This window comes from Acromyrmex echinatior, chromosome 10 (assembly GCF_024713525.1).
Source record: "Acromyrmex echinatior isolate Ae372 chromosome 10, ASM2471352v2, whole genome shotgun sequence".
Lineage (NCBI taxonomy): Eukaryota > Metazoa > Arthropoda > Insecta > Hymenoptera > Formicidae > Acromyrmex > Acromyrmex echinatior.
The window spans coordinates 11,069,200-11,094,857 of record NC_141861.1 but is presented as its reverse complement, the minus strand read 5'-3'; the positions used below and the strand labels follow the sequence as shown (position 1 = coordinate 11,094,857).

Genomic DNA, 25,658 nt, shown 5'->3' with positions numbered 1-25,658 from the left:
ACAACGCGATAAAGATCGCAGGTCCTGCAAAATTCAAAATAGACGATTTGGTACGCGTAAGCAAGTACAAGATGATTTTTGAGGAGGGTTACACGCCAAATTGGACCACCGAGGTGTTTACGATCGTTAAGATGCAGCGTACCAATCCTGTAACCTATTTACTCGAGGATTATCGCGGAAAATCCATCGCTGGAGCGTTCCACGAGATACACGTCCGGATGAGTAGCGCGATGCAACTCGTACTCTCGATCTTCCGACGTTTGCAGCTGATTTTGAATCTTCGTCTAGCGACTCTTCCGTCGTTTCGAAAACGTTCTCCAACGACTCTATCGTCGGTACGATTTTGGCACGCGGTGTGGAGGTTATCGACTGTACACGATCATGCGATCGATCATTGGATTTATGCAGAGTCGTGGAACACTCGAACGTCTCGTTCACTTCTTCTCCCTCCTCCTTCTCTTGTTCCTTTTCCTCCTTTTTCTCACGTTTAGAGGCAGACGTTGCATCTTCGTCGCGCGACTCTCTTTTTGTAGCGCGCACGTTGGGGCTGTCGACGAAAAGTCGCAGCGGTTCGATAAGAGGTTTAAAATGTCTGTTCAACGCGATGCCCTCCTCGATTTTACCGGTCTTCAGAGCGCGATGTTTCTTGCAGATCGACTCGCTCGTCTTCTCGATCTCCCTCGCGATTTTTTCACGCTCGCGCACATCTGCCANCCAAAACTTTTCAAAAAAAAATTAAATTTTTCTGCGCCCTTGAAAACAACCCACTTTAAATAGATCTTTGACGTTTTTCCCTGGGACGGGTTCCCCGTTTTCAAAGGGTTACAAAAAATAGGAAATTGGACTTAAAAATTTTAAAACCGGGTTTAAAAAAATTTTTTTGGGGAAAACCCCCCGTTTCGCATTTGTTTTCTTACATAAAATTTCTTGTTAAAAGAACCTTTTAGGGGGGGGCCCTTTTGTTCAAAGCCGCGTGAGGCTGGGGCCCGACCCCAAAATTTTAAGGGGGCCCACTTAGGTTTTTTTTCTTTTTTTTAATTTTAAAAGGGAAAAAAGTTTTTGAAAAGGGGGGGTACCTTCCCTTTAATTCAAGTTAGGGGGGGGTTTCCAGGGCCCCCTTTTTTGGGTTTTTCGGCGGAGAATCGAGGAATCCTTCAAAAAATTTAAAAAAAAAAATTTTCCGCCCAACCCCCTTGGGGGGCCTTTTCAAATCGCACCTTTTTTTTTAAAAAAATTTTAAAAGCCCGTAGGAAAATTTTCCGAATTAGTAAAGGTTTGGAATTTTGAGTCGTTGACCCTTTTTCCAATTTTTTTTCGCCTGGAAAAGGAAAATAAGGCAATACCGGGGTTTTGGTTTTTTTTCCCCCCTTGTCCCCCACTTTTTTTGGTCTTAAACAAATTTCCCGTCCAAATCCCAAAAAAGCCGCTCATATCTGTCCCAAAACGGAGATGGGCCTTTTTCTCCCAAAACCCCAAAGCCCTTTTTAAAATTTGGGTTCCTTCCCCCCAAATTTGTTTCGTTGGGGGTTCGTAAATAAAATGGGACGAGCTTTGTCACCAGTTTTGAAATTTTCCCCCATTAAAGGGTTTCAAAAAATTTAAAATACCCGCGTGTAAGCTTCCCCGGGTTCCCGAAATAGTTCTGGGCATTTTTTTTTTTTACGTTTTTAAACCACTTTTTTTTCCATTCCAAATTGGTTCAAAATAAAATCTCGAAAAACGCACCCAATTTTTCCATCTTGACCCCCTAAAAATTTTTTTTGTTTTTTTCCCCTTTTAAATTTCTCCATTGTCGATTTTGTTTTTTTTTTTTCCCCGTGTCCCGGGGTTTTGCAGGGTTTTGGGTCCCCTTTGACGATCTTTGGCAAAGAGTCTCTTTTTTTAAAGAGATTTTAAATTTCGCCCACGTCCCAAGTTTAAAAAATTTTTAACGTTACCCGGTTTTCTTTTTACCGTATACATTTTTTTAAGCTTTTTTTCCACCTTTAAAAATCGTTTCTCTTCTTCCGCCGTTAAAACACCTTTACCCCGGGTTTGCCCTAAAAGAGGGGCCCCCCCCGGAAAAAACGTTTTTTTTAACCTTTTGGAAACCGTTTTTTTCCTATGGGGTAATGCCTTCGGCCTCTCCAATTTATTTGGGACCCCCGGGAAAATTTGGAATCTGTCCGTTTTTGCCGTGCTTCCCCCCGGGGCAGAAAATCCCCCGGCTTTTCTTAAAATTTTGGCACATTTCCCCCTTTTTCCCCTTTCGTTGGGGAAAATCCCGGCCTCCTAATGCGGTTGGGTTCCAATTTTTTAGCCTTTTTTCTTGTTTTTTTTCCGGACCAAACGGGTATTTCCCCCCTCCCTTTCCATCCTTCTTTTTTTTGTTAATTTTTTTTTTTGGGTTTTTGGATTTTGTCCCAACTCCGGTTCGTCGTTGCGGTCGAAGTTTCCGAAAAATGCCTTTAAAATTTTTTTCCCCTTTTTTTAAAAAACCCCCTCGTGAATTTTAATTTTTGTTTTGCCTAAATCTTTTTTTTTTTAATCGCGGGTGCCAAAAATCGCGCCGGGTAATCGGTCCCCAATTTGGGGAAAAGTAGGGGAGGGGGTTTTCCCCTCGGGAAAGGTCCCAAAGGGAAAAGCTTGCCCTATAATTGAAAACCCCGGGTTTTTTTAAATTCACCGCCCGCCCGTTTTTAAAACTCAAAATTTGAAAACCAGTCGTCAAACTTTACTTTCGCACCCCTTTCAAAATTGCACCAGCCTTGGCGCAAGTACGTTTAAAAAGAAAACGCGGGGGCCCTTGGGGCTCCCAGGAACCCCCCTCCAGGCCAATTCAGTTAACCGTTTTTTTTCCCCCGCTGGGGAATTAGCCTAAAACCCCCCCCAAATTACTCCCCGAATTCGAAGTGCCCCAATTCCTTTTTTGGGCCCCGGGGATTTTTATGTCCTTTTTTTTTTTTCTCCAATTCCCCCGGGGGGGGAAGTTCTTTTTAATTAAAATACCCGCCCCCCTTTCCCCTCCCTTGGGTTGCCCCCGGGCTCGCGGCCTTTCTTTTTTGCCCCCATCCCTCCAAATAAACCCCCCCCATTGTTAAAAAAAACCCCACCCGTTTTCCCGGGAAAATTTTTTTTGGTTTTTCCCCTGTCGCTTCTTTTTTTTCCCTCCCGGGACTTTCTTGGCTTTACATTCCCGGCGGGGGGCCTTTTTCGCTAAACCGAATTTTTCCGGGTGAACGTTTGCCCCCCCGGATTTTCTCCCGGTGCTTCTAATGTTTTAAATCCGTCCTTTTGGCCCCGTCCAGGGATTTATCCCTCAGCTAACCTTCTGCCGATTTGTGGGCCGAAAACTATCCCCAAATTTAAAGGGAAGCGTTACCCCTTGTTCGTCCTTGTCACCCCCTTCCCCGGGCGCCGCGCCACGAAACCTTTTTCCCTTTCGAATTCGGAACTGTTTTTTAAAATTAACCCAGCCAAAAACGTTTCGGGGGAAACCCCGTTCCCTTTTTTCCGGTTTTTTAAACCTGTTTTACCCCCCGCAAAAAAAGTCTGGGGGGGTTACCCCCCCGGGGGGCCTTTTTGGAATTACGCCCCGGGGAAAAGAATTTTTCCGCCCGTTCCCTTTGGGGGGTTTTTTTGGGGGAATTTTTCCCCCGGGTTTTTAAAAACCCGCCCGGTTTCCCAAAATTGCTCCCCCCTTAGTATCAACTAAACGTTTCATCTGCGTTTAATTTTAAAAAGACCAGCTTCTGAGTTCCTCATAAATTTCGCATCCCCCTTGTCGTGGCGTCGTTCCCTCGGTGCGAACGTCGACAATTTTAACAATCATCGTTAATCGTCTTCCTTTTGAGTTATATTTCCGGGCTATCAGTTTTGCGGCCCGAGCACTCGGCACGAAAACATTTGTAGAGGGGACGTGGGCAAAATCCCTGGACGCGGGGTGCCGAGCACACTCGCGTATTCTCGAGCAACGATCTCCCGAGACACCGGGGACAAATCTCGCCGGGAGCCGGAAACGTTTCTCGCGAGGATCGGCTCTGACGGAGAGCCCCCGCTTGCCGTTTGGGGAGCGTAAACCAAAACCAAAATCCAGGGCATGAATCAAAAAAAGACGACAAAAGGGGAAAAGCAACAAAAAACGGATCTTCCACGGGAAAACGAGGGGGTGCTTACCTTTTTTTACCAAAGTTGGGCGCGCTCGGGTCCTTGATTGGTTGGGGCGGCCGCGTGGCGAAAGCGGTAACGATAGCAAGCCCCGCGACGTGCTCGAAGCCAACCCCGCCCCGCGATGAATAGGGCCCGGCTGTATCCGCCCTACAAAAAAGAACTTATCTCACCCCTTAAACGCGGACGGGGGTTAAACGAAAAAAAAAAAAAGGGACGATAAAAATGCCCTCGGGTGCATTCACGTGCAATTGGCTACTTGCGGGCTATGCGCGTATCGTACTTTAAGGTCTTCATCGTAACGCTTTTCCCACAGCGGGTGACCAAAAAAAAAAAGGTTGTGAACTGGACAAACACCGGGGCCGGGGGCCCCTGGGTACGACCCCGAGGAACACCACGTCGTATACTTTGACATTTCGATGATCTTCGATCGCCCCAAGGGAAATGGTGGGTATTTCGAGAACGGTGGGTTCGACGATAAAACGTCCATCGACGTCATCAAACTTCTGCGGCAAATGTTCTCTTTTTTACAAAAGGCGGCGCTGAATTTTAAAAACTCGCGGGTGCGACAAACTCATTTTTGTCAACCTTTTTCCGTCCTGTCCTGCACTTTCCTGAGCGGGGAAAACACCGTCCTCGCGGCGAAAAACTTTCCCCCCATAGATTTGATGCCGTTTTTCGACTCGGGCGGCGATTTTTGAACTTCAAGATACCAATGTAAAAAGAAAGACATATTTTATTTTGGGCAAGACGAAATTAAAATTCCCAGGGTTGACGAGTTTCGAACATAATGAATTTTTGAAACTACATTTTACGGAAACGTTCCCCGCAACGCACTTGAAAACCCTTGACGTGTGCTTGGGGACAAAAAATAACAACAAAAACAACAAAAACATCAACAACAAAACAAAAACATGACCGATGAAGTAAATGGGGAGGTGGAAAAACCCATTAGCCCCCCAAACTACAACACGATGGATGCGGGTTTTTGCATACAGAATAACTTTTGCAGCCCCCCACATTAGATGCTTGGGATTTTCGTCGAAGCTTACGCGCCGGAAAGGGACGAATCGAACATTCGACAAAATTATGAAGTAACGTTATCCCCTAGAGGTAACGTTACCGCGGGCGCGTAGAGCAACGCAAAAACGCGCACAGAACACGAATTTTTGCCGCGTGCCATCGGGTATAAGATTGGGGAGGCCGACGCAGACATTTACCTGCCGATCACGGTACGAGCTTCGGATCTAAAGATACGCTCGTCGACCAAAAAGGGCGATTCTCATTTTTTTGCGGAAGGAAAACACCTCAATTGCACGTGCGACAGGACGCGAGCGTGGGAATGCTCGTTTAAAAGAGCGAGCGCACGCAGAGAATCGCATTCTTTACAAGGGTGGGAACACACCGCTCATAACGCTCGCTCACCAAATGCGTCAGCAAGAAAAGCTCAGTGCTCAACGTTAAAATTTTTCAATCTTTGGGACGGGGCCAACTTTTAAATACTGTATCTAAATTAAGACGACCCATCTTTGACGATCGCTCGTCAAGATTGAATCACACCAACCCTTTTGCTAATCAAAATTCGGGTAAGCACGAAAAAATACCCATACAGCCGACTGTACCACTGCCCCGAAAACTTTCTATATGTCGAGAGAAAGCGAAAACAAGTGGTCCGGGGGCTCTTTTACATTGGGAAAAAAATTTCGTCGCTTTTAATATTCGATAATTCGATATGACTCAATGGTGTGGGGTTTACGTAGAAATTGGGTTAAAACCCCGCTCAAAAACTATTTTCAGTGTCATCCGCGAACTGTTCTCGTGCCGGTGGAAAACATAGACTACTGCACCGGGTTTAATTTCTCTGTCCGCTCTACGTACTGCTGGGATTTTGCGAAATTACAAAAGCGTGGTGATCAACGCTCGTCCGAGTTTTATTTTAAAACGACGCGCAAAGACAACAATTGTCTGACGGGGGATCCGCGATAGACCACGCTCGAAATTTTTCAAAAACTGGGGAATGCCGCATTGTTTTTGGCGAGTAATAACGTCGATGCTGCGCGCTTTGGAAGCGGGCGATATCTGACTTTGGGTTTTCGCTCGGGGTTTTACGAATTTCCGCCTTGCAGGCCAAACCGTTCTGGTTTATCAAAGGTTTCTCCTCGGAACCCCGCTACTTTCGCGCGTTTTTTCGCTGTCAAACAGGGCAAAAAACGCATTTCCAGAGTAAGTCGATTTGACGCTGCAAATTAAACCCAAACAAACTTTTTCCTGATTGAATGTTATCCGTACGGGGACTTGAATCGGATTTTTTACAAAAAAAGATTGCGATTCTTACGAAATTGTACGCGCTTTCTGCAAGGCTACTACGGACATTCTCGGCCGAGTCCACCTTTCAAATTTTTTACGTAATGGGCCATTCGGTCACGATTTTCCCCGCGAAAGAAACAATCAGAGTGGGACCGGGGGCGTCATTAGACTTTAAAGTAAAAAGGGTTACCTGCAATCAAAACCCCATTGTCCCCCCTACACGTCGGGGGGGGTTAGTAAATCCATTGACCAAAGCAAAAACCCTAAAGGACCCCAACCGAGAATCTACGGTACTCGCAATCGACCCCACGCTGCGGTCTTTTCGACAAAATGCTCGTGCCAAAGTTCGGGTCTGCGTTCATTTTTAACAGAAATTATCGTGAAAGGGAAATGGCATCTGAAAAAACGGGGCCTTCTCACCATTACTTTTTTTCGAGTCCCGTGTCTGGGAAATTTTTTACAAATCCGACGGTCTTGCGCCCCAGGGTTTATTGCTTATTTTCCATGGTTCAATGGAGGACGGGACGATCCCTACAAGAAAGGGAAAAAGTCCCAAATTTGATGGGTGTTTTAAGATTGCTGTCCCTTATGTCAAGGGCGCGAGAAAAGACGTGGCTGCGGAACTTGCTTCTGGACGTGAGCGAAACGATGTACATTGAGACCCCCGGGTTAATTTACGAAGACTTTATCTAATCTTTACTAAACTGAGTTCAATATTTTCGAGTTGAAATGTTAGAAATTTCGTTAAAAATTTGAAAAAAAGTGTCGCAAATTTTCGAATTTTGGAAAAGGGGGGGAAACCTTCTCTCATCGATTCCAGAAGTATTACTCACAATTTACGCGGATGCAATCAATCTGTGCGATACCCCGCTTGTACGAACGGTGGAAAAAATGGACTTCGCTAAGTGGAGCATGCATCGTACGATGTGAAGAAGGAGATATAACATGTAATTTTCAATGTTCTATACCAAAAGAAACGTTTTTTAACATTATGTATGTACCAGTACGGAGCATCGTGTGGTGCGTTTACTGAGCTGACGTTACGATTTGACGATACGGGCACAAATTTTTGGAAATTGGAATCAACGTTGGCCCTCCGAGTTACGTGGAATCGCCCTTGGAGATCATCGCGGACAACGAACTATCGCTGTCATCTCGAAACGTGGAAGAGCCTCTACGAGCAGCGAGGAAATATTTACAAGCTGTTTCGAAACGAATACAAGAATAATTTTATAAGCTTTGGACCGCTAACCGTCATGTTTGCATGCTGAATGATGCTAAGCTCGTACGTCTCGATTCTTCATCAGTACGCATTACGATGACCGAAACGACGCTACGCTGTATGTTTGATTTTAACGGGTGTATCGATGTAACGTTCGAACGAGTAGCTCGACTCGTCGATACGTAGATACCAAAGTATACGCTATTCTCCAATATCGCATCTGAGAACATTATCGTGATAGCGACATCTTCAATGGACATCACTCGTCGATTGCGAACTATTAGCTTTAGTTTTAATAAGTACGAAAAACCGTGTATAAGATGTGAATAAAATTTTTGTTCACATTATTTCGTGTGTATGGTCTTTTACTTCTTATCCTTTGCCTCGAAGCGCCAGGAAAAACCATATTGAAAAAAACTGTGGTCGTACAAAGAAACTCGTACTCTATTGATTCTTCCATTCTTTCTTCACTCATAGCACGTTACGCGCGCTCTATCTTTCTCTAACATGCAAGCCTCTATTACCGATGCATTTTGGAGAAAAAAGTGGCGAATTTGACGACAAAAAAAAGGAGCCCTATTGTGTGGGGGCCCGGACCTTTTCCCTTCTTTCCCCCGTTGGTCCCTCCCCTAACAGTATTCCCCGCCTACGAGTATTCTTCCCGTTCCCCCCCTCTACCCCTGGTTAAAACCCCCCTTGCTTTTTACCTCTCATCCCTCTCCTCCGCTGATGACGCATTGATCCATCGGTTTGCGTTCAAAAACGAACACAGAAACCCCTATATTAGCAAAATTAATTTCAAGATATTGAAATATATCCTAAACTTCCTTAAAATGGCTCAGAGAATCATGAATAAACTGTAAAAACCTCCTCCCGCTGAGCGGTGGTGGGGTTCTCTCTCTTCTCTTAGATCCCTTTGGCGGGCCTATGGGCGAGGGCGCTGCAACCGTCGGGTATTGTAAAGGCAAGGGGTCCACGCCATAAAAGATCTCCTAAAAAGGGTTATGGGCGCACTTGGTACTTTTTAAAGAATTTCACAACTGTCCGAAACCGAGTTGATTCTCCCCGAAATATGTTGTAAAACACGAAAATCTAAAAGACATGTATTTTTTTAATACGTGCACTAACTCATGTTTAAGAGGTGAAACACTCTTTGAAAAAAAAACGGTATTTTTCTTTCGATGCGAATATCGTCGAAGTATAAAAGATAGATAAAAATTTTTAAAACAAAAGTTGTATGTTCCAAGAGCATTTTAAAATTATAAAAGAAAACATTTTTTAATTTTTGTTTATCATGTTAAGGGGTGAAACACCTTTTTGAAAAAAAAATCGTTATTTTTCTTTCAGGCGAATATCGTCGGAAGTATAAAAAGATAGAAAAAAAATTTTTAAACAAGTTGTACGGTTTCAAGAGCACTTTAAAATTATAAAGAAAACAATTTTTTTATAATAATTTTTGTGATACGACCAATAATAACACATAGTGTCACGACAAATTTCTATCTGTGAAATGAGTATACTTGTAATTCATCGATTATTTTGCTGTAAAACAGGTAATGTTTCCTTTGTTTTATACTCCATTTTAAAAAGATATTAATAATTAAATAAATTATTGTAAATTAGAATCTGGAAATTCTCGTTCTGCACTTTTTACTACATGACTTCTGACATTATTATATGAAGCAGCGTCGCTTTGATGCAAACACGTTCTTTACAATTATAACACACGAGGGTTGAATTTGATTCCAACTTGATGTAACGCTGCATCTTAAGAATATTATTAATTTTACTGAAGATGGCCAGATTGTAGCCGAAACGTTTAATGTTTTTATTGTAATTCATAATGCAAGAATAATTAAATATCACTAACTACATCTTGTGCTGTGGTTTTTTATGCTCTTTCTTTTCATATATTTTGAAATTATAATCACATTCATTTTTCACATTTTTTTTTAATTTTTGTTTTTTATCAAATAAAGATTATTATTTACGATTTCAACCATGTGTAATAAGTTATATTATGACATATCATTATCAAAAACTAATTATTAACGTTTCATATATACTATGCTTAAGTAATTATCGGAACAATAAAATACATAAATCAACGAATAAGGAAATTTACATGATTGGTATTTGTAACATTACAAATTATAAATAATGTTAAAAATTATAATAATTTTTATTATTTCTCCTTAAAATGAGTAAAACTTTTTTTATCTCTGTATATTACTTCCTTATAATATCTTAAGATTATTCTCTTAAAGTTATTTTCAGTTTTACGCTTTAATATCTTATTTAATGTCGTTTACGTAATAATTTCTAAACGTATTTAATAATGAAATAATTTCTAATGAAATTTCATCATCTTATCATCATTCCGACATCTTATTTTAATTACAGATTTAGGTAACGACTCTTTTTACTTATATAGAATTTATCTTCTATTCGTTGCCACTGATTTGCCAATCTTGTGTGGAGATGGAATGATGGTCTCGTCTAGCCATAGAAGTGATCTACATTGTAGTCAGATATACTGAAGATAGCTTGAAAGTAAGCCGAAACATCTGATCTGTCAAAATCTTACAATAAATTTCTTTATTGCATGAATTACCGCGAAAAAACTCTCATTACCTTTTCTTTTTCTTTATTTTTTGACATTCTCGAAAGTTATTGTTATCTCTTATAATTTTTAAATGTTTATACACAATAAATTTATATTTTGTATCATTTACTCATTATACTCATTACAATAATGATACTCAATGAACAAATGTTTTAAACATAATGACTTCTTGCATCATGAACGTTTTACTACAGCTATATTACTGCAATCTTCAATATTATATGTTGTTGAATTTTTGTCAAAACTAAATTCTACTGGATTTTCAAATTCTTCTGGTCTTTCGTTTGTATAACCACTTTTAAACCGTGAATATTTAAATAAGTTGTGATATCGTAGAAATGACAATTGATTATGTATCAGAAATTATAATTTTATTATATTATTTCGTTCATGTAAATTTATATTACTTTCCAATAATAAAACAATATCTGAAAACCTTTTAACAGAATTTTTCCAATTCTAAATCTGTAAACATCTAATGGTTGTATTCTCCCTATAGTGCCTTTCGGTATAATCCTGATAATATGTTTTTCTGCAGGTGTCAAATCTGAAATAATATTGGGATCAGTCAATAATCGACAAGAAGAACGCAATGTTTGAAAAATAAGTTTCTCCTAACCACATTTTAAAATGATCTGTAAGAAATATAAATGTTAAATTAATAACTATTATATGATTGTTATGAGATTCTTAAATAAAATATAAAACATATCATAGAAATGAGAGAACTTATAATTTTATTATATTATTTCGTTTATGCAGTATTTACTTCTTAATAGTAAAACAATATCTGAAAATGTATTATAAAAGGAAATTTATTTAATTACCTGAAGTCATTTTACAGATGTCGATGCTTTTACAATAACACTATTGGTTGGTAAATAAGCCCATACAACACAAAAACTTTTCAGAGATATTTCAGAAATATTTCAAATGTAAAGTTGAAATATCTCTGAAACATTGCAAAATGTTTCTGCAACAGCTCTGAAACAGCTCTGAGATAGCAAAATGTCGGCAATTTTCGCACTTTCTGAAAGTGCTCTGAAATATTTCGATAACGTTTTAGAGCACTTTCAGAAATGTTTCAAGTACAAGAATCGCGGATATTTTATTATCCCAGAACTGTCTCAGAGCTGTTGCAGAAACATTTTCTGAAATATTTCAATTTCACACGTAAAACATTTCTGAAATATCTCTGAAAGGTTTTTGTATATATGGATTACTTCTTGTTGGTATTAAATGTACTATAATTCAATGCTATAAAAAAATGCATTATAAAATTTTGCTTTTAAAAACACTTTATATGCTTTCATTTAGAACGCAATTTTGGGACTCACTTTATAAACGAAATGCTGCGCTCCTTATATTCTCGCCCAGGTGATTCTTATTTACAAATCAATGCTCTCCGCCGAAATCCTCTATCGATGGAGATGTGTAACTTATTGCATGTGAAAAATTTAAAAAATAACTTAACTGAAAGGTTTGCAAAATGATTTCATATGAAATATTATAGAGATAACTCAACTGAAAGTTTTGTAAAATTATGTTCATGCACAATTTCAGAAGCATTCCTGCTGCAATATTTTATGTGATATATTGCAAAATTTTTTCAGAATTGTTACACAAGAAATGTAAAAGGTCGAAATGATTTTGAAACCTTATTGAAAGATTTCTGCAACGGTGCTGTATGGGAGGTTTCTTGTACTCTGAAATCATTATGCTTAAACATTTTTTCATCAAGTATCATTATTGTAATATGATATTGATATAATGATGCACGAGAGCGGCCATGTCCTCGTCTGTTTCGAACTAAGAATTAAATTTAACTATAATTTTTTAAATGTTTATATGTATTTTATATATACTTGATGTTCCAAATTTTGATACACCGTTTATGAACAGGAGCGGACTAAACTGCATCGGAAAGTTCTCTACTATTTTGCAATTTTTGGAATTTTTTTTAATTATCTAATGAATAAACTCTCTGATCGACGCATAAAACAACTTTAAGGTATCTTTTGAAATTCTTTAAGAAACTTCCTTAAGTTATTTCGTAAAAAAAACTCTGAAAGATATCTACAAGTTGATTTATGAGTCTATATACCCTTTTGTTAGATTATCTTTAGAAATTAATATCTTGTTAATTAATAAAGTGGTAGACGACTTGGTGACTCAGGTCCGATTTATTTGCCCATAAGTACGTAAAATATTTGGAACACTATATATATTATACATATTATATACAATATGTTTCATTTTTATTGGCTCAAGTAAATATCTTAAAAAATATAAAATACGAAATAATGTTTCAGATGGAGTAGATGGAGGCTAAAAAAGATATGAAACCTCTATTTTTTAAAATGAAATTATGATTCTTCTAATAATTCTAATAATTCTAATAACGTAAGTTTCATGACTCAGATTCATCTTTGTGATAATTAATATAAAGAAAACACATACCTTGTTTAGCAAAAGTTATGCATTTTACAATGCAACTATATATCTTTTTAAAAGTAATATTATCTTTTCTTTATATCAATTGATTCATTTCATTTTTTGTGCATTAAAGTATTAAGATATGTTAAAAAATTAAAATAATTTAAGGTATTTTAGATTTAATGTGTAAATGTATGCCACATTAAGGTATAAAATATCTTATATTCATCTTGTAAGTGTATAATATACATATAAGAAATAATACCTATTCTTGGCTGCTCCCATATCTGCTGCTGTTGCTGCAATTCCTGCTGCTATTGCGGTTGCTGCAGTTCCTGCTACTGCTGCTGCTGATTGTTGCAGCTGCTGTTCTTGCAGTATTTACTGAGATTGCAACTGCAATCTCGATTCCAGCTGCTGCAATTGCAGCATTACTTGTGGCAACGACACTCGCTCTTTTTTTTCCTAATAAAATAGATAAATATTATACGCATGAAGTGCATGATGTATTGTTATATCCTTCTTATATATATAATAATATATATATATATATATATATATATATATAACATATAATATGTATAATAGTATATATAACTAATCTGTGCTTCGCGGGTTTTCTCCATGTCTTGGTCCATTCTTGATGTGCCAACGTTTCATGGGCCTTGCAGTCCACTTCATCAGGGCGAGGAGCAGCCTGATACTGAGCTGTTCCTCCAGGTCCTTCCTTTTTATGTTACGCTACTTGTTGAGATGGGAGTTTTTTGGTGGTGGAGGGGGGGGGGGTTAGATGATGGGGGAAAACAGATGGTGGAATCTTGGTCGGTCCTTGCTGGTCGAGAGGATGGTCTTCCATATCTTACTTATGTTATAGCCATTATCCCTGTTTAGATTGTTAGGATGTTTTTGTATTTCTATGGCTTCTCTGTATTTTCTTGGGAAGTATGATGTGGTGTTGGTTATCGTGGTTGCTTGGTCAAACAGTATTTGATGTCCTGTTTCGACGTTATGTTCTGATAGTGCTGACTGTGTGACGTGTTTCAGTCTGACGTCTCGTTGGTGTTCTTTTATGCGTAGGTTTACCATTCTCCCGGTTTCCCCGATGTATACTTGTCCGCAGGAACACGGTATTCTGTATACTCCTGCGGAACTGAGTGGCGGTCTTGGATCATTGGGGTTTCTTAAGATTTGTCCTATCTTCTTGGGTGGTTTGTAGACAGTTCGGATATTGTGTTTGTTCAATATCCTGCCGATCCGGTCTGTAGTTCCTTTGACGTAAGGAAGAATGGTTAGGGTCCTGTCGTCTGTTTGTGTGTTCGGAGCCGTTGTCTTGTTTGTGTGTTTGTTGAGTATTTTGGTTATGTCTTTTTTGTCGTGTCCGTTATTTTGTAGGGCCTGTTTTAGGTGGTGTATTTCTGTCCGTAGATGTCCTCTGTCGGAGATGGCGAAGGCTCTGTGTACCAGAGAGTTTATTACTGATTGTTTTTGTGCTGGGTGGTGGTGTGACTCAGCATGTAAGTATCTGTCCGTGTGTGTTGTTTTTCTGTACACTTGATGCCCTAGGGTGCCGTTGGCCTCCTTTGACACCAGCACATCTAGAAATGAGAGTTTCCCGTTTTCCTCTATGTCTATGGTGAAACGGATATTGGGGTGTTGTTTGTTGAGGTGGATGAGGAATTTTCGGAGTTCTGATCTGCCGTGTCTCCATATCACAAATGTGTCGTCTATGTACCGGAACCAGACTTCTAGTCTCTTTGGTGCTTTTTTGAGAGCCTCTTTCTCGAAGTGTTCCATGAAGATGTTAGCGATTACAGGAGAAATCGGAGAGCCCATCGCTGCTCCTGACGTTTGTTCGTAGAAATGGTTGTCGTAGGAGAAGTACGTGGTCGTTAGGCAGTGCTCTATTAGTGGGATGAGGTCGGAGGAGAGGTTTTGTGAGGTTTTTATTATGTTAATCGTATCTTTTATTGGGACTTGTGTAAACAGGGATTCTACGTCGAAGCTAACGAGTAGATCTGTGGGCTGTAGTCGGATTTTTTGGATTTTATGTATGAAGTCCGTTGAGTTGGTTATGTGTGATTCTGTTTTTCCAGTCAGAGTTTGTAGGGTTTTTGCTAGCAAGCGGAATAGGTAAAATTTCGGGGACTTTATGGAGCTAACAATTGGTCTGAGGGGGACGTTAGGTTTGTGTATTTTTGGTAGTCCGTATAGTCTCGGTGGGAGAGGGTTTGTGGGTTTTAATGTATTTTTGGTTTCGTTTGGGATGTTACTTTTTTCCACAAGGTTCCTGGTGTTCTGTGTGATTGTGTTGGTTGGATCCTTGTCAAGTTTTCTATACGTTTTATCCGAGAGCAGACCTTTCATCTTTTTCTTGTCTGATGTGTTTATGACTACTGTCATGTTGCCCTTGTCGGCTGGCAGCACGATGATGTCTGTGTCCCTGTTTAGGTCTTGTAGGGCCAATCGCTCCTGTCTGGTGATGTTTGATGACGGGGGTTTGGCTTTGGACAGGACGTTGGCTACCTGTCTGCGGATATCGTCTGCCTGCTCTGAAGGAAGCCGATAGATGGTTGACTCTATTTGGCTGATTATTTCCTCTTTTGGAACCTTCTTAGGTGCCACCGCGAAATTAGGGCCTTTGGCCAGCACGGATATAGTGTCTTGGGACAGGTTTTTGTTCGATAGGTTTTTGACGTAATGTAGGGGGGGGGGTTTGGTTTTTTGTGAGGGGCGAGGTTCATATACTTCTTTTATATTTTTTCCAAAAACATCCTCCACAAAACCAGCCTTATCCTTATCAAAGAACGTATCCATTTCACTAAGTCACGAATAGCCCAAATATCCCACAACATCTTTAAACTGCACCTGTTCCTATCCGCCACGCTACGACATGACACCTGGCAAACCTTGGACCGCATTGCATATGAACAAGCCAGACTAACTTTTACCCAATCCTCTGAAAGACAGAAACAGAAATATATGAACCTCGCCCCTCACAAAAAACCAAATCCCCCCCTACATTACGTCAAAAACCTATCGAACAAAAACCTGTCCCAAGACATTATATCCGCGCTGGCCAAAGGCCCTAATTTCGCGGTGGCACCTAAGAAGGTTCCAAAAGAGGAAATAATCAGCCAAATAGAGTCAACCATCTATCGGCTTCCTTCAGAGCAGGCAGATGATATCCGCAGACAAGTAGCCAACGTCCTGTCCAAAGCCAAACCCCCGTCATCAAATATCACCAGACAGGAGCGATTGGCCCTACAAGACCTAAACAGGGACACAGACATCATCGTGCTGCCAGCCGACAAGGGCAACATGACAGTAGTCATAAACACATCAGACAAGAAAAAGATGAAAGGTCTGCTCTCGGATAAAACGTATAGAAAACTTGACAAGGATCCAACCAACACAATCACACAGAACACCAGGCACCTTGTGGAAAAAAGTAACATCCCAAACGAAACCAAAAATACATTAAAACCCACAAACCCTCTCCCACCGAGACTATACGGACTACCAAAAATACCCAAACTAACGTCCCCCTCAGACCATAGTTACTCCATAAAGGCCCCGAATTTGTACCTATGTCCGCGTGCTAGCAAAAAACCCTAAACTCTGGCCTGGAACAACCAGAATCACACATAACCACTCAACGGAGCTTTTCTACATAAAATCCAAAATCCGACTACCGCCCACAGATCTACTCGTTAGCTATCGACGTAGAATCCCTTTTCCCACTCCCATAAAAGATACGATTAACATAATAAAAACCCACAAAACCTCTCCGCCGACCTCATTCCCTAATAGAGCACTGCCCTAGACCACGTCCTTCTCCTAGACACCATTTTCTAACGACAAACCTCATGGAGCGCGATGGCTCTCCGATTATCCTCCTGTAACGCTAACATCTTCATGGACACCTCGAGAAAGAGGCCTCAAAAGCACCAAGATGACGTTGAAGCTCTGGTTTTTTCACCGGTCACAAGTACGACCTTTGTATATTGTAGACAACTCGCAGATCAGACTCCGAAAATTCCTCATCCCCCCTCCACAAACAACACCCACTATCCGTTTCACCAAGCCATGAGGAACACGGGCCCGCCATTCTATATGGTCTGTGTCAAGGAGGATGCCACGGCACCCTAGGGCTCAAGTGTAAGAAAACAACCCACACGGACAGATACTACATCTATTCACCCACCACCCAGCACAAACATCAGTAATAACCTTGCTCTGGTACACAGAGCCTCCGCCATCTCCGAACCCCCCAAAAAAAAAAAATATGGGGGAAAAACATCTCGACGAAATTAACACCACTAAAACAGGCCCACAAAATCACGGAGCACGACAAAAAAGACATAACCAAAATACTCACAAACCACAACCAGACCCGGCTCGAACCACAACATACGACAGGCCTAACCATTCTTCCTTCGTCCAAGAGCGAAACAGACCGGATCGGCAGGATCTTGAACAACACACAATATCCGAACTTCTACACACCACCCAGAGATGGACCAGCTCTTACGAAACCCCCCTGATCCAATACCGCCACTCAGTTCCGCAGGATATACAGAATCCCGTTTCTTCCTGCGACAAGTGATCATCGGGGAAACCGTTGAAGATGGTAACCTACGCAATAAAAACCCCAACGAGACGTCATACTAAACCGTCACACAGTGTCAGCACTATCAGAACTAACGTCGCAAATGACACCAAATACTGTTTTGACAAGCAACCGTAACCAACACCACATCATACTTCCCAAGAAATACAGAGAAGCCATAAGAATACAAACCCTCCTAACACTCTATCACGGGATATGGCACTATCAGTAGATATGGAAGACCATCCTCTCGACCAGCAGGACCGACCAAGATTCCACCCTCTGTTTTTCCCCCTCATCTAACCCCCCCCCCCTACCCACCACCAACAAAACTCCGATCTCAACAGTAGCGTAACAAAAGGAAGGACCTGGAGGAATAGCTCAGTATCAGCCTGCCCTGCCCTGATGAGTGGACTGCAAGGCCCACGAAACGGTTGGCACATCGATGTCCAAGATAATAGGAAAAAACACGCGAAAAGCCCAGATTAGTTATATAATACTATTATATTAGTGCTATCAATATCATATATTATATATATATATATATATTTTGTAAAAAACATAAAAAACAAATGTGGTTATAAATTCAAAATTATGAAGAGAACCAATAAAAAAACCACAGCCAAGTTAAGTTTTTGTGCTATTTAATTATATTGCACAAAAATTGATTGTTATAATAAACATTGAACGTTCGGCTACAATCTGGCCATCTTCATAATTACTATATTCTTAAGTACGCAGAATACCTCAATTGAATAAAATTCAACCATCGTGTGTTATAATTGTAAAAAACGGTTTACCTTTCTAGAGCGAACGCTGCTTCGTAAAGCATGTTAGAAGTCGAAGGCATATCATGAAGTGTAGAAAGAGAATTTTCAGCATTCTGTTTACGGCAGCAAAAAATAAAACGATGAATCTCAAGTAACCATTGCACGAAGAAATTGCGTACATATGTTGTTTTGGGACCAATAAGATACTTCTTTATAAAAGTTGAAGCGAAAAAGGCCCTCCAAGATTATTGTCTAAAATGGTAATGTAGAGAAAAAAGTTATTTTCTTATTTTCAATATATTTTAGATTTTTTAACAAATTTAATGCCTTTTAAATCATTGAATCAAATTCATAATTGCAACCCCAAAATTTTTAAACTTTATATTAAAAATATTCAATTTTTTTAAAAAAGAGCATAATAAATATTTTTTAAATATATGTTTTTTTAAAAAAAAATAAAAAAATTTGTTAAAATTAATTGGCAAATATCAGGATTTTTAAAAAATTTAAAGATAAAAGGACACGAAAACATGTTACAATGAAGCAGTTCGAACCGTTTGATGTTTGCCTGATGGGAATTCAAAAAAGTTTGCCTAAAAACAAATTTTTTTTCATAAAAATTAATTTTTTAGCGTTCAGTTTTTTTACAAGATCTGATAAAAAATCTTCAGAAAATGTTTTTTTCGGCCAATCTACGGGGTTTTTCGATGAAGCGTTTTTGCAAAAAAATGGTTTGCATTCCCAAGTTTGCTTAGAAAAAAATAAATCTCGCAAATTTAGTCGATAAAGGGGAAAAAAATTTTCAATCTCAACATCCAAAACACAAAAAATATCCAAATTTAACAAAATTTTTAAATTTTTTCGATTTTTTTTAAATTTTAAATACCGACGCGGGGGGGAAAAGGGTTTTTTTTTAATTTATTAAAAAAAAAAAAAAACCAAAAATTCATCTTTTTTTTTAACCGTTTCTTTTGAAATAATCTTTTAAAAAAAGAGGGGAAAATTTAAAAGTTTATATCGAAGAAAAAAATTTTCTGTTGTGCAAACGTTTTAAAGTTGCGCAAAAAAAAAAATGCAGCTTTAGGATTACGGTGCGATAAAAATGATTTGGGGCCCCTGAGAACGGTTTAAAAAAATATTAAAAAAAAAAATTTAAATTTTTTTAAAAACCTTCCCAAAATAAAAGGGGAAAAACTTTTAAAAAAGTTAAAAAAAAATTTTTCCCCCGGGGGGAAATTGACGCTTTAAAAACCAAAAAAGGAAAGGGTTTTAAAGTCGACACTACAGCAAACATTAAAATTTTTTTTAAAAAATTTTTTTTGAAACATTTTTCAAATTTTCATAAAACCCTTTTAGGGGAATTTATAAATTTTATCTTGGTCGTTTTTAAAAAATTCCCCTTGGGGAAAGGAAAAAAAAAATCAGGTTTTTAAAAAATTTTGGGGATAACCCCGGGGGGGGGGTGGCCCGGTTTACTTTAAATTTTTTAAAAAAAGCCCTTTCTCGCCCCTGAGTTTAGGTTTGAAAAACTTCCCAAAAATTAAAATCGCAACAACAAAGTCGCCAGTACATTTGAAACAAAAAAGAAAGAAAAAAAAGGGGGACTTACAGTTTTTTTTCGGTTTGCTTCGTAGTAAAAACATCAAAAATATGTTTTGCATAAAAAGGGGTTTTGGGATTTGCAGGGCCCAAAAATTTTAGTGGCAAAATTGCTTTAAAAAGGGAAAACGAAAAACCCTTTGGTTTTTAGAAACGCGTGGAAAATTTTTAGATAAAAAAAGGGGGTTTTAAAAAAATTGTTTGTTATTCGGGGGTGAATTGACGTGAGCCATGAAACTGAGCTTTTTTGTTCCGCGATTTTCCGACAGGGGGCCCTGTCATAAAAAAGTGCGTCGCTAACCAAAAAATATTAAAATTATCAAACCTATCCCCCATATAAATCAAAAGTCCCGGGGGTAAAAGTTTTTTTTTTGGGGGGAAAAAAAAAAAAAAAAAGAATTATTTATTTAAATTTTTTTTGGGAAATAATTTCTTCCAAAACAAAAAAAATCCCATATTATTTACATATGAAGAAATTTTTTTTTTAATTTTTTTTTTTTAAACAAAATTTTTTTTAGAAAATTTATTTGCATATATAAAAACTAACTTAAAATTTATGTAGTAAATTTTGGGGGGTATTTTGTGTAAAATTAATAATAAAATTAATAGTTATAATGCATACATCATAGGTGGGGTTTGTATGGGTCGCGCGCGGCGGTGTGTGGGGTACTTTTATACAACAATTTTTTAAATTTATTAAAAAATTTTTTAAATGATATATCAAGGTTTGGAAGTGAGGTTTTTTCGGTTGAGCTTTTTTCGCTCGGATGTCGGAACAAAAAGCACAATCTCGTAACAAAACGTGCAAAAAAAAAAATTTTTTCGAAACATTGGGTTTTTTTATACTAAAGCTCGTAATTTTTTTTCTGCAAGAAAGGGGATGTTTTTTGAGGTTTTCTGTAAATCGCAATATGAAAGGTCTAAAAATTTTTATACAGCAATTTTTGACCGGATCGAGTTTTAGTAAGAAGCCCCATCCTTTTTGGTCGCCGCAAAAAGAAGAGATTTTCTTTTAAAATTAGAAAGGATTTTAACCCCTTGTAAATTTAAACCCCCCCAAAAATTACAGCGGAAACCCCAAAAAATAAAATTTTTTTTTAAAATAGAAATATATAAAACAAGACGTTTTTTAGAAAAGGAAAACAGCTTTTGGGGTGAAAGATATGATGCCCGAATCGTTTTAAAAACACATTTTGAATTGCAGAAAAATTTTTTGAAACAGAAGTACGACAGAAAAAAACGGGGAAAAAAAAAAAAAAGGATAGAAACCGTTTTTAATCGGTGAGACTTTGCATGCCCAAACTGGGTCGCGAACGAAAAAGCGAGCTTTTTCGAGTCTCTCTTTTCTTCTTCTTCTTTCTCTCTCTCCCCTCCCCCTTCCTCCCTCTCCTTCCCCCCCCCCCATCTCTCTCGACGTTGTTTTAGCGGCCCCCAAAAAAAGTTTTGGGGAAAAATTTTTGGGCGCCAATGTTTAATTAGAGGAAAAGGAACCCTTTTAGAAAAAAAATTTTTAATTTTTTAAAAAATTATGAAAACTTATCCCCCCAAAATTTTGGAAAATAGCAAAAAAAATTTAAAAAACCCAATTTGGGGAATTTTTTAGGTTTTTTAGGACCCTTTTTTTCCCCCTTTTATAAAAAATTTTAAAAACCCGGGTGGTCTCAGGGTTTTAAAATGCGAGATTAATTTTGAGTTCAATAAAATTCCCTTTTTTTTTTTTCAAATTTTTTTTTTTAATAAGAGATGAAGACATTTTTAAAAAACCCATATTACGGCTAATATATTTTTTTTAATTTTTAAAAATTTTTAGTGTTTTTTCAAAAATTTTTAATTTCCTTTTTAAAAAAAAAAAAAAAAAAAAAATTTGTTTTTTAAAAATTTAAAGTCGTGTTTTTTCTGTGAAATTTTTTTTTTTAAATTTTCATCCGAAAAAAAAATTTTTAAAAACAATCAAATCGCAAAAGTGCGAAATAAAATTAAAAGGATGATAATATATTAAAAGGATGATTTTTTAATAAATTTTTTTAAAAATTTAAAAAAAAAAAAGTTTTTGGCCTTTATAGAACATACAAATAATTTTATTTATTTTTAAAAGGTTTTGGTATTTTTCCCCTTTTTTATGGAAAATATTAAATTTTGGGTCGCCTTTTTAGGCATCCCCCTTTTTTCCCCCCCCCGCGCCGTCAATGGCCCAGGGTGAGCGACGGATCGGCGGGATGGGGATTCGGAGGTTGCACTAAAATAGGTTTGATCTTCTAGCAAATATCAACCCCTTTTTTTCCTTAGTCTTCTGGATTTTTCTTATTAAAAACCCCCTTTTTATTCACTGTAAATAAAGAAGACATCACGGGATTGAAGTTAAAACTTCCATTTTTAAATTTCGCATTCTTCTGTACGACTTTATTAGTTAAATTTTAATATCAGATTTATTTAAAATAAAAATTTTGTGGACATAAGGGGGGCAGTAGCTTTAAAGGGGAAAAGAAAATATCAAGAATTTTAAAAAAATAAAGTAAATATTTTAAAAGACAAATTTTTTGAAAAAGTAATAAATTTTAAAATGATTTTTAACATATTTTTAAGAAAATAACAATTATGTAAGAAGGAAAAATTTTATAAAAATTTTTATGCTTATATATTAATGAGGAAGGTTATGAGAACTCTTTCACTAATATCATGTGAGACTCGTGGTAAAGAAATCGAGCCAAACATAAACAATATGTTCCAGGCTGTAATTATGGCACGCGCCATCGTAACTTAAATCGTAGGGCAAAGGATTAATATAATTTAATAAAAATTAAGTATTGTCTAGCTGTCTCTTTCCTCCTTATGATACACGCCAAGCGGTCGAGATCGTCGAGAAAATATTTTCGGTCTAGAAACAAGCGACCACAGAGAGAAGGACAGAGACAGATGACTCATTGTTTTGCTAGCGGGCCCAGTTCGGCGTGTCCGCGCGGAGACTCACCGATTACAATCGGAGCTTCTATCCATTTGTTTTTTCTCTGTCTCGCTCTATCGAAATAACAAAAATTGAAAGAATTTTAAATCACGAACACGGTTGCCAGTTCTCCGTTTTTTTTTTTGACAGACTTCGGTTTCTTGGACTAATATTCAATACTCCAGCAGATGTGAAAATCTCCAATTTTTGTCGAATTAAAATTCTTTCATTTTCTTTTTATTAAATTATATTAATCATATATCTTTCTCATTAACGTAGCAAAAATGCAAATGCAAAAATGATTTCAAAACGTAAACATTGATGAGATATACAATAGACTTTACGACTTTCCATACACTATATGTATTGCGTTCGTCGAGGTGATCTGCAAGAACGCGTGGTCTCGGGCGTTGGGTGCAAGATCAGAATATTGGAGATCTTATGTTCGATTCTGCTTTTTCCTTTTTTAATTTTTATTTAATAAATAACATTTTATTTATTAAATTTTATTAATAAACATATTACTCCAAATATACTTTTTATAAAATTTCAAAAATTATATACGTATACTTCAATGTGCTCGAAATTAGTTGCGCATTTCGAGCCGATTTCTGAAATGCTGCCTACTTTTCCTTTGCAATCGCTCGACGCTTGACGGCCGAACCGCTCACGCGTGGACGTGTATCTCAAAAGTGTCATAGTATAAGAAACATGCTGCGACCATACCTTCCAGCAAATTGTCATGAAAATATTTTCCTTCCTACATAATATTGTATTTTCTTAATAATGGTGATTGAACATCATATTAATAACTTAATGCATTTTACTAAATGTAATGTACTTTTAAAATATTACTTTATTATTTTTATGATACATTCAGTTTCAAAGAGTTACTGATCACGTTTTTATGCCACAGAATGTAATATAAAATTTTAGTTTACCTCATCATATATCTGGTCATCTATTTGTATTTTTTTTTAGTGGAATAAACCTGGAGAATACATTTAAATGACGTATCAATAATAGAACTTCAAAGATAATAGAGAGTCTTTTTACAATAACGTGAATTTAGATACGGTGAACGCCTTTTCTTAATTAGTCGCTAAGGAAAAGATAATGTGATCATGATATCGATTATGTATCTTTTTTCTTAGAGTGATAAATAACAATTTTTTGTATGTATGTGTATTATATATATATATATATATATATATATATATATATATATATGCATATATATATCATTTTGCGTGACGCTGTATGTGTAGAAAACAACGGCATTATACGAGTCAATCAGCTGTAACCAGTATGACCCGCGTTCACAGTATCATTGCCGCACAACAGTACTGTCAATGTAGTGTAGTGTAGTAGTGTTCTACACACACCATATATATATATGTGTGTATGTGTGTGTGTGTGTGTGTGTGTGTATGTATATGTATATATGTGTGTATATGTATATATATATATATATATTTATATAGTGTTTTTTGTTCACAAAATAGAAAAAATAGTAGCAGAATATTGTCTGCCTTTGATAAGAGAAGGTTATGGGTGCTTTATAACAAGCGACTCAGTACAATATCTCATCCTTGTATTATCGAACAAGGTGTAATAATGCACCGTGTCGCACTGTGTCTCTTGTTGGAAAGCACTCTAGAAGGCCAAAATTGGTTATTGTGATGTGTGTTTCTTTTTGCCACCCTATAAAGCCAGAATGAGAAAGGTTAGCATCTTTATGTTATTCGTAAAAATATCACTTTTATTTATCATACAAGTGATATGATTAAATTTATTGTTATAACAATAAATTGCGCTTTGCCTAATTATGATCCAATGTCAGAGGCGTTAATCGTGAGCTGGCTAGTTATAATAAAATGTCACAGCCATAAATCATATTTTGGCTAGTTATAGACAAATGTCAGAGGCGTTCATCGTGGGCTGACTATTTTTAATTTACTGCCAGAGGCGTTAATCGTGAGCTGGCTAGCTATAATAAAATGTCACAGCCATAAATCATATTTTGGATAGTTATAGACAAATGTCAGAGGCGTTCATCGTGGGCTGACTATTTTTAATTTACTGCCAGAGGCGTTAATCGTGAGCTGGCTAGTTATAACAAAATGTCACAACCATAAATCATATTTTGGCTAGTTATAGACAAATGTCAGAGGCGTTCATCGTGGGCTGGCTATTTTTAATTTATTGCCAGAGGTGTTAATTGTGAGCTGGCTAGTTATAACAAAATGCCACAGCCGTAAATCGTGGTTTGGCTAGTTATAGACAAATGTCAGAGGCGTTCATCGTGGGCTGACTATATTTAATTCACTGTCAGAGGCGTTAATTGTGAGCTGGCTAGCTATAACAAAATGCCACAGCCGTAAATCATACTTTGGCTAGTTACAGATAAATGTCAGAGGCGTTTATCGTGGACTGACTATTGTTAATTTATTGGAAGAAGAATTTCGATTATTAAATTTGGTGAAATACAATTACGAAATCAATTTATAGAATTTTGCGTCTGCAATTAAAGAAATGCAAATAGATGCATTGTCATGATGGAATCAAAAGCTAATTGCTTGACATAACTGAAACAAAGAAACTAATGAAGAAAAAAAACTGAATATCAGTAAATAGTTTCTTTGAAACCTTACAACTTTTGTCTGAAACGTTTTTTCTAAAAACGTTATGTAATAGCCTTAGCACAAGGATGGTCGTAATTGAATCGTAGAACGTGAATCATAGGGCAACGCATTATATTTTGGCGTACTATGCATGCCGATACACGTTCACATTCCTTTACGATTAGTTATAGTCACCTTTATATTCAGCTCCTAAATTCGGAGTCTTTTTGGACACCCTATATAATATATATGTTATACATATATGTATGTATATATATATATATATACAATATACATTACATAGTCAATACACAGTCACATGCATAATTTTTGTACGATGCTGTACGTTTATGAAATGTATGTAAGTATATCATATTC

General features: G+C 37.5%; 2 protein-coding genes, 1 long non-coding RNA gene and 1 pseudogene across 4 annotated transcripts in view; 1 reads left to right on the top strand and 3 right to left on the bottom strand.

Moving 5' to 3' along the window:
• LOC147908299 (uncharacterized) overlaps positions 1-25,658 on the top strand; it is a 167,523-nt gene that overhangs the window by 14,709 nt on the left and 127,156 nt on the right. The window lies entirely within an intron of this gene.
• Positions 1-25,658, bottom strand: part of LOC147908302 (uncharacterized) — a 116,238-nt gene that overhangs the window by 12,529 nt on the left and 78,051 nt on the right. The window contains exons 7-8 of one of the 2 annotated variants that reach the window (XR_015546531.1): positions 13,003-13,202; positions 11,639-11,739 (exon numbers count right to left, since the gene is read on the bottom strand). The gene's annotated coding sequence lies outside the window, so the exon portion shown is untranslated. Of the gene's footprint in view, positions 1-11,638; positions 13,203-25,658 lie in introns of both variants that reach the window. The other variant, XR_015546530.1, reaches the window with a different exon arrangement.
• Positions 10,185-11,138, bottom strand: LOC147908307 (uncharacterized; annotated as a pseudogene).
• Positions 13,003-15,551, bottom strand: LOC147908306 (uncharacterized). The gene is made up of 2 exons (XM_087410522.1): positions 13,601-15,551; positions 13,003-13,202 (listed from the first exon to the last, which is right to left on the bottom strand). The coding sequence occupies exons 1-2, from the start codon at positions 15,549-15,551 to the stop codon at positions 13,003-13,005; spliced, it is 2,151 nt and encodes a 716-aa protein (XP_087266648.1).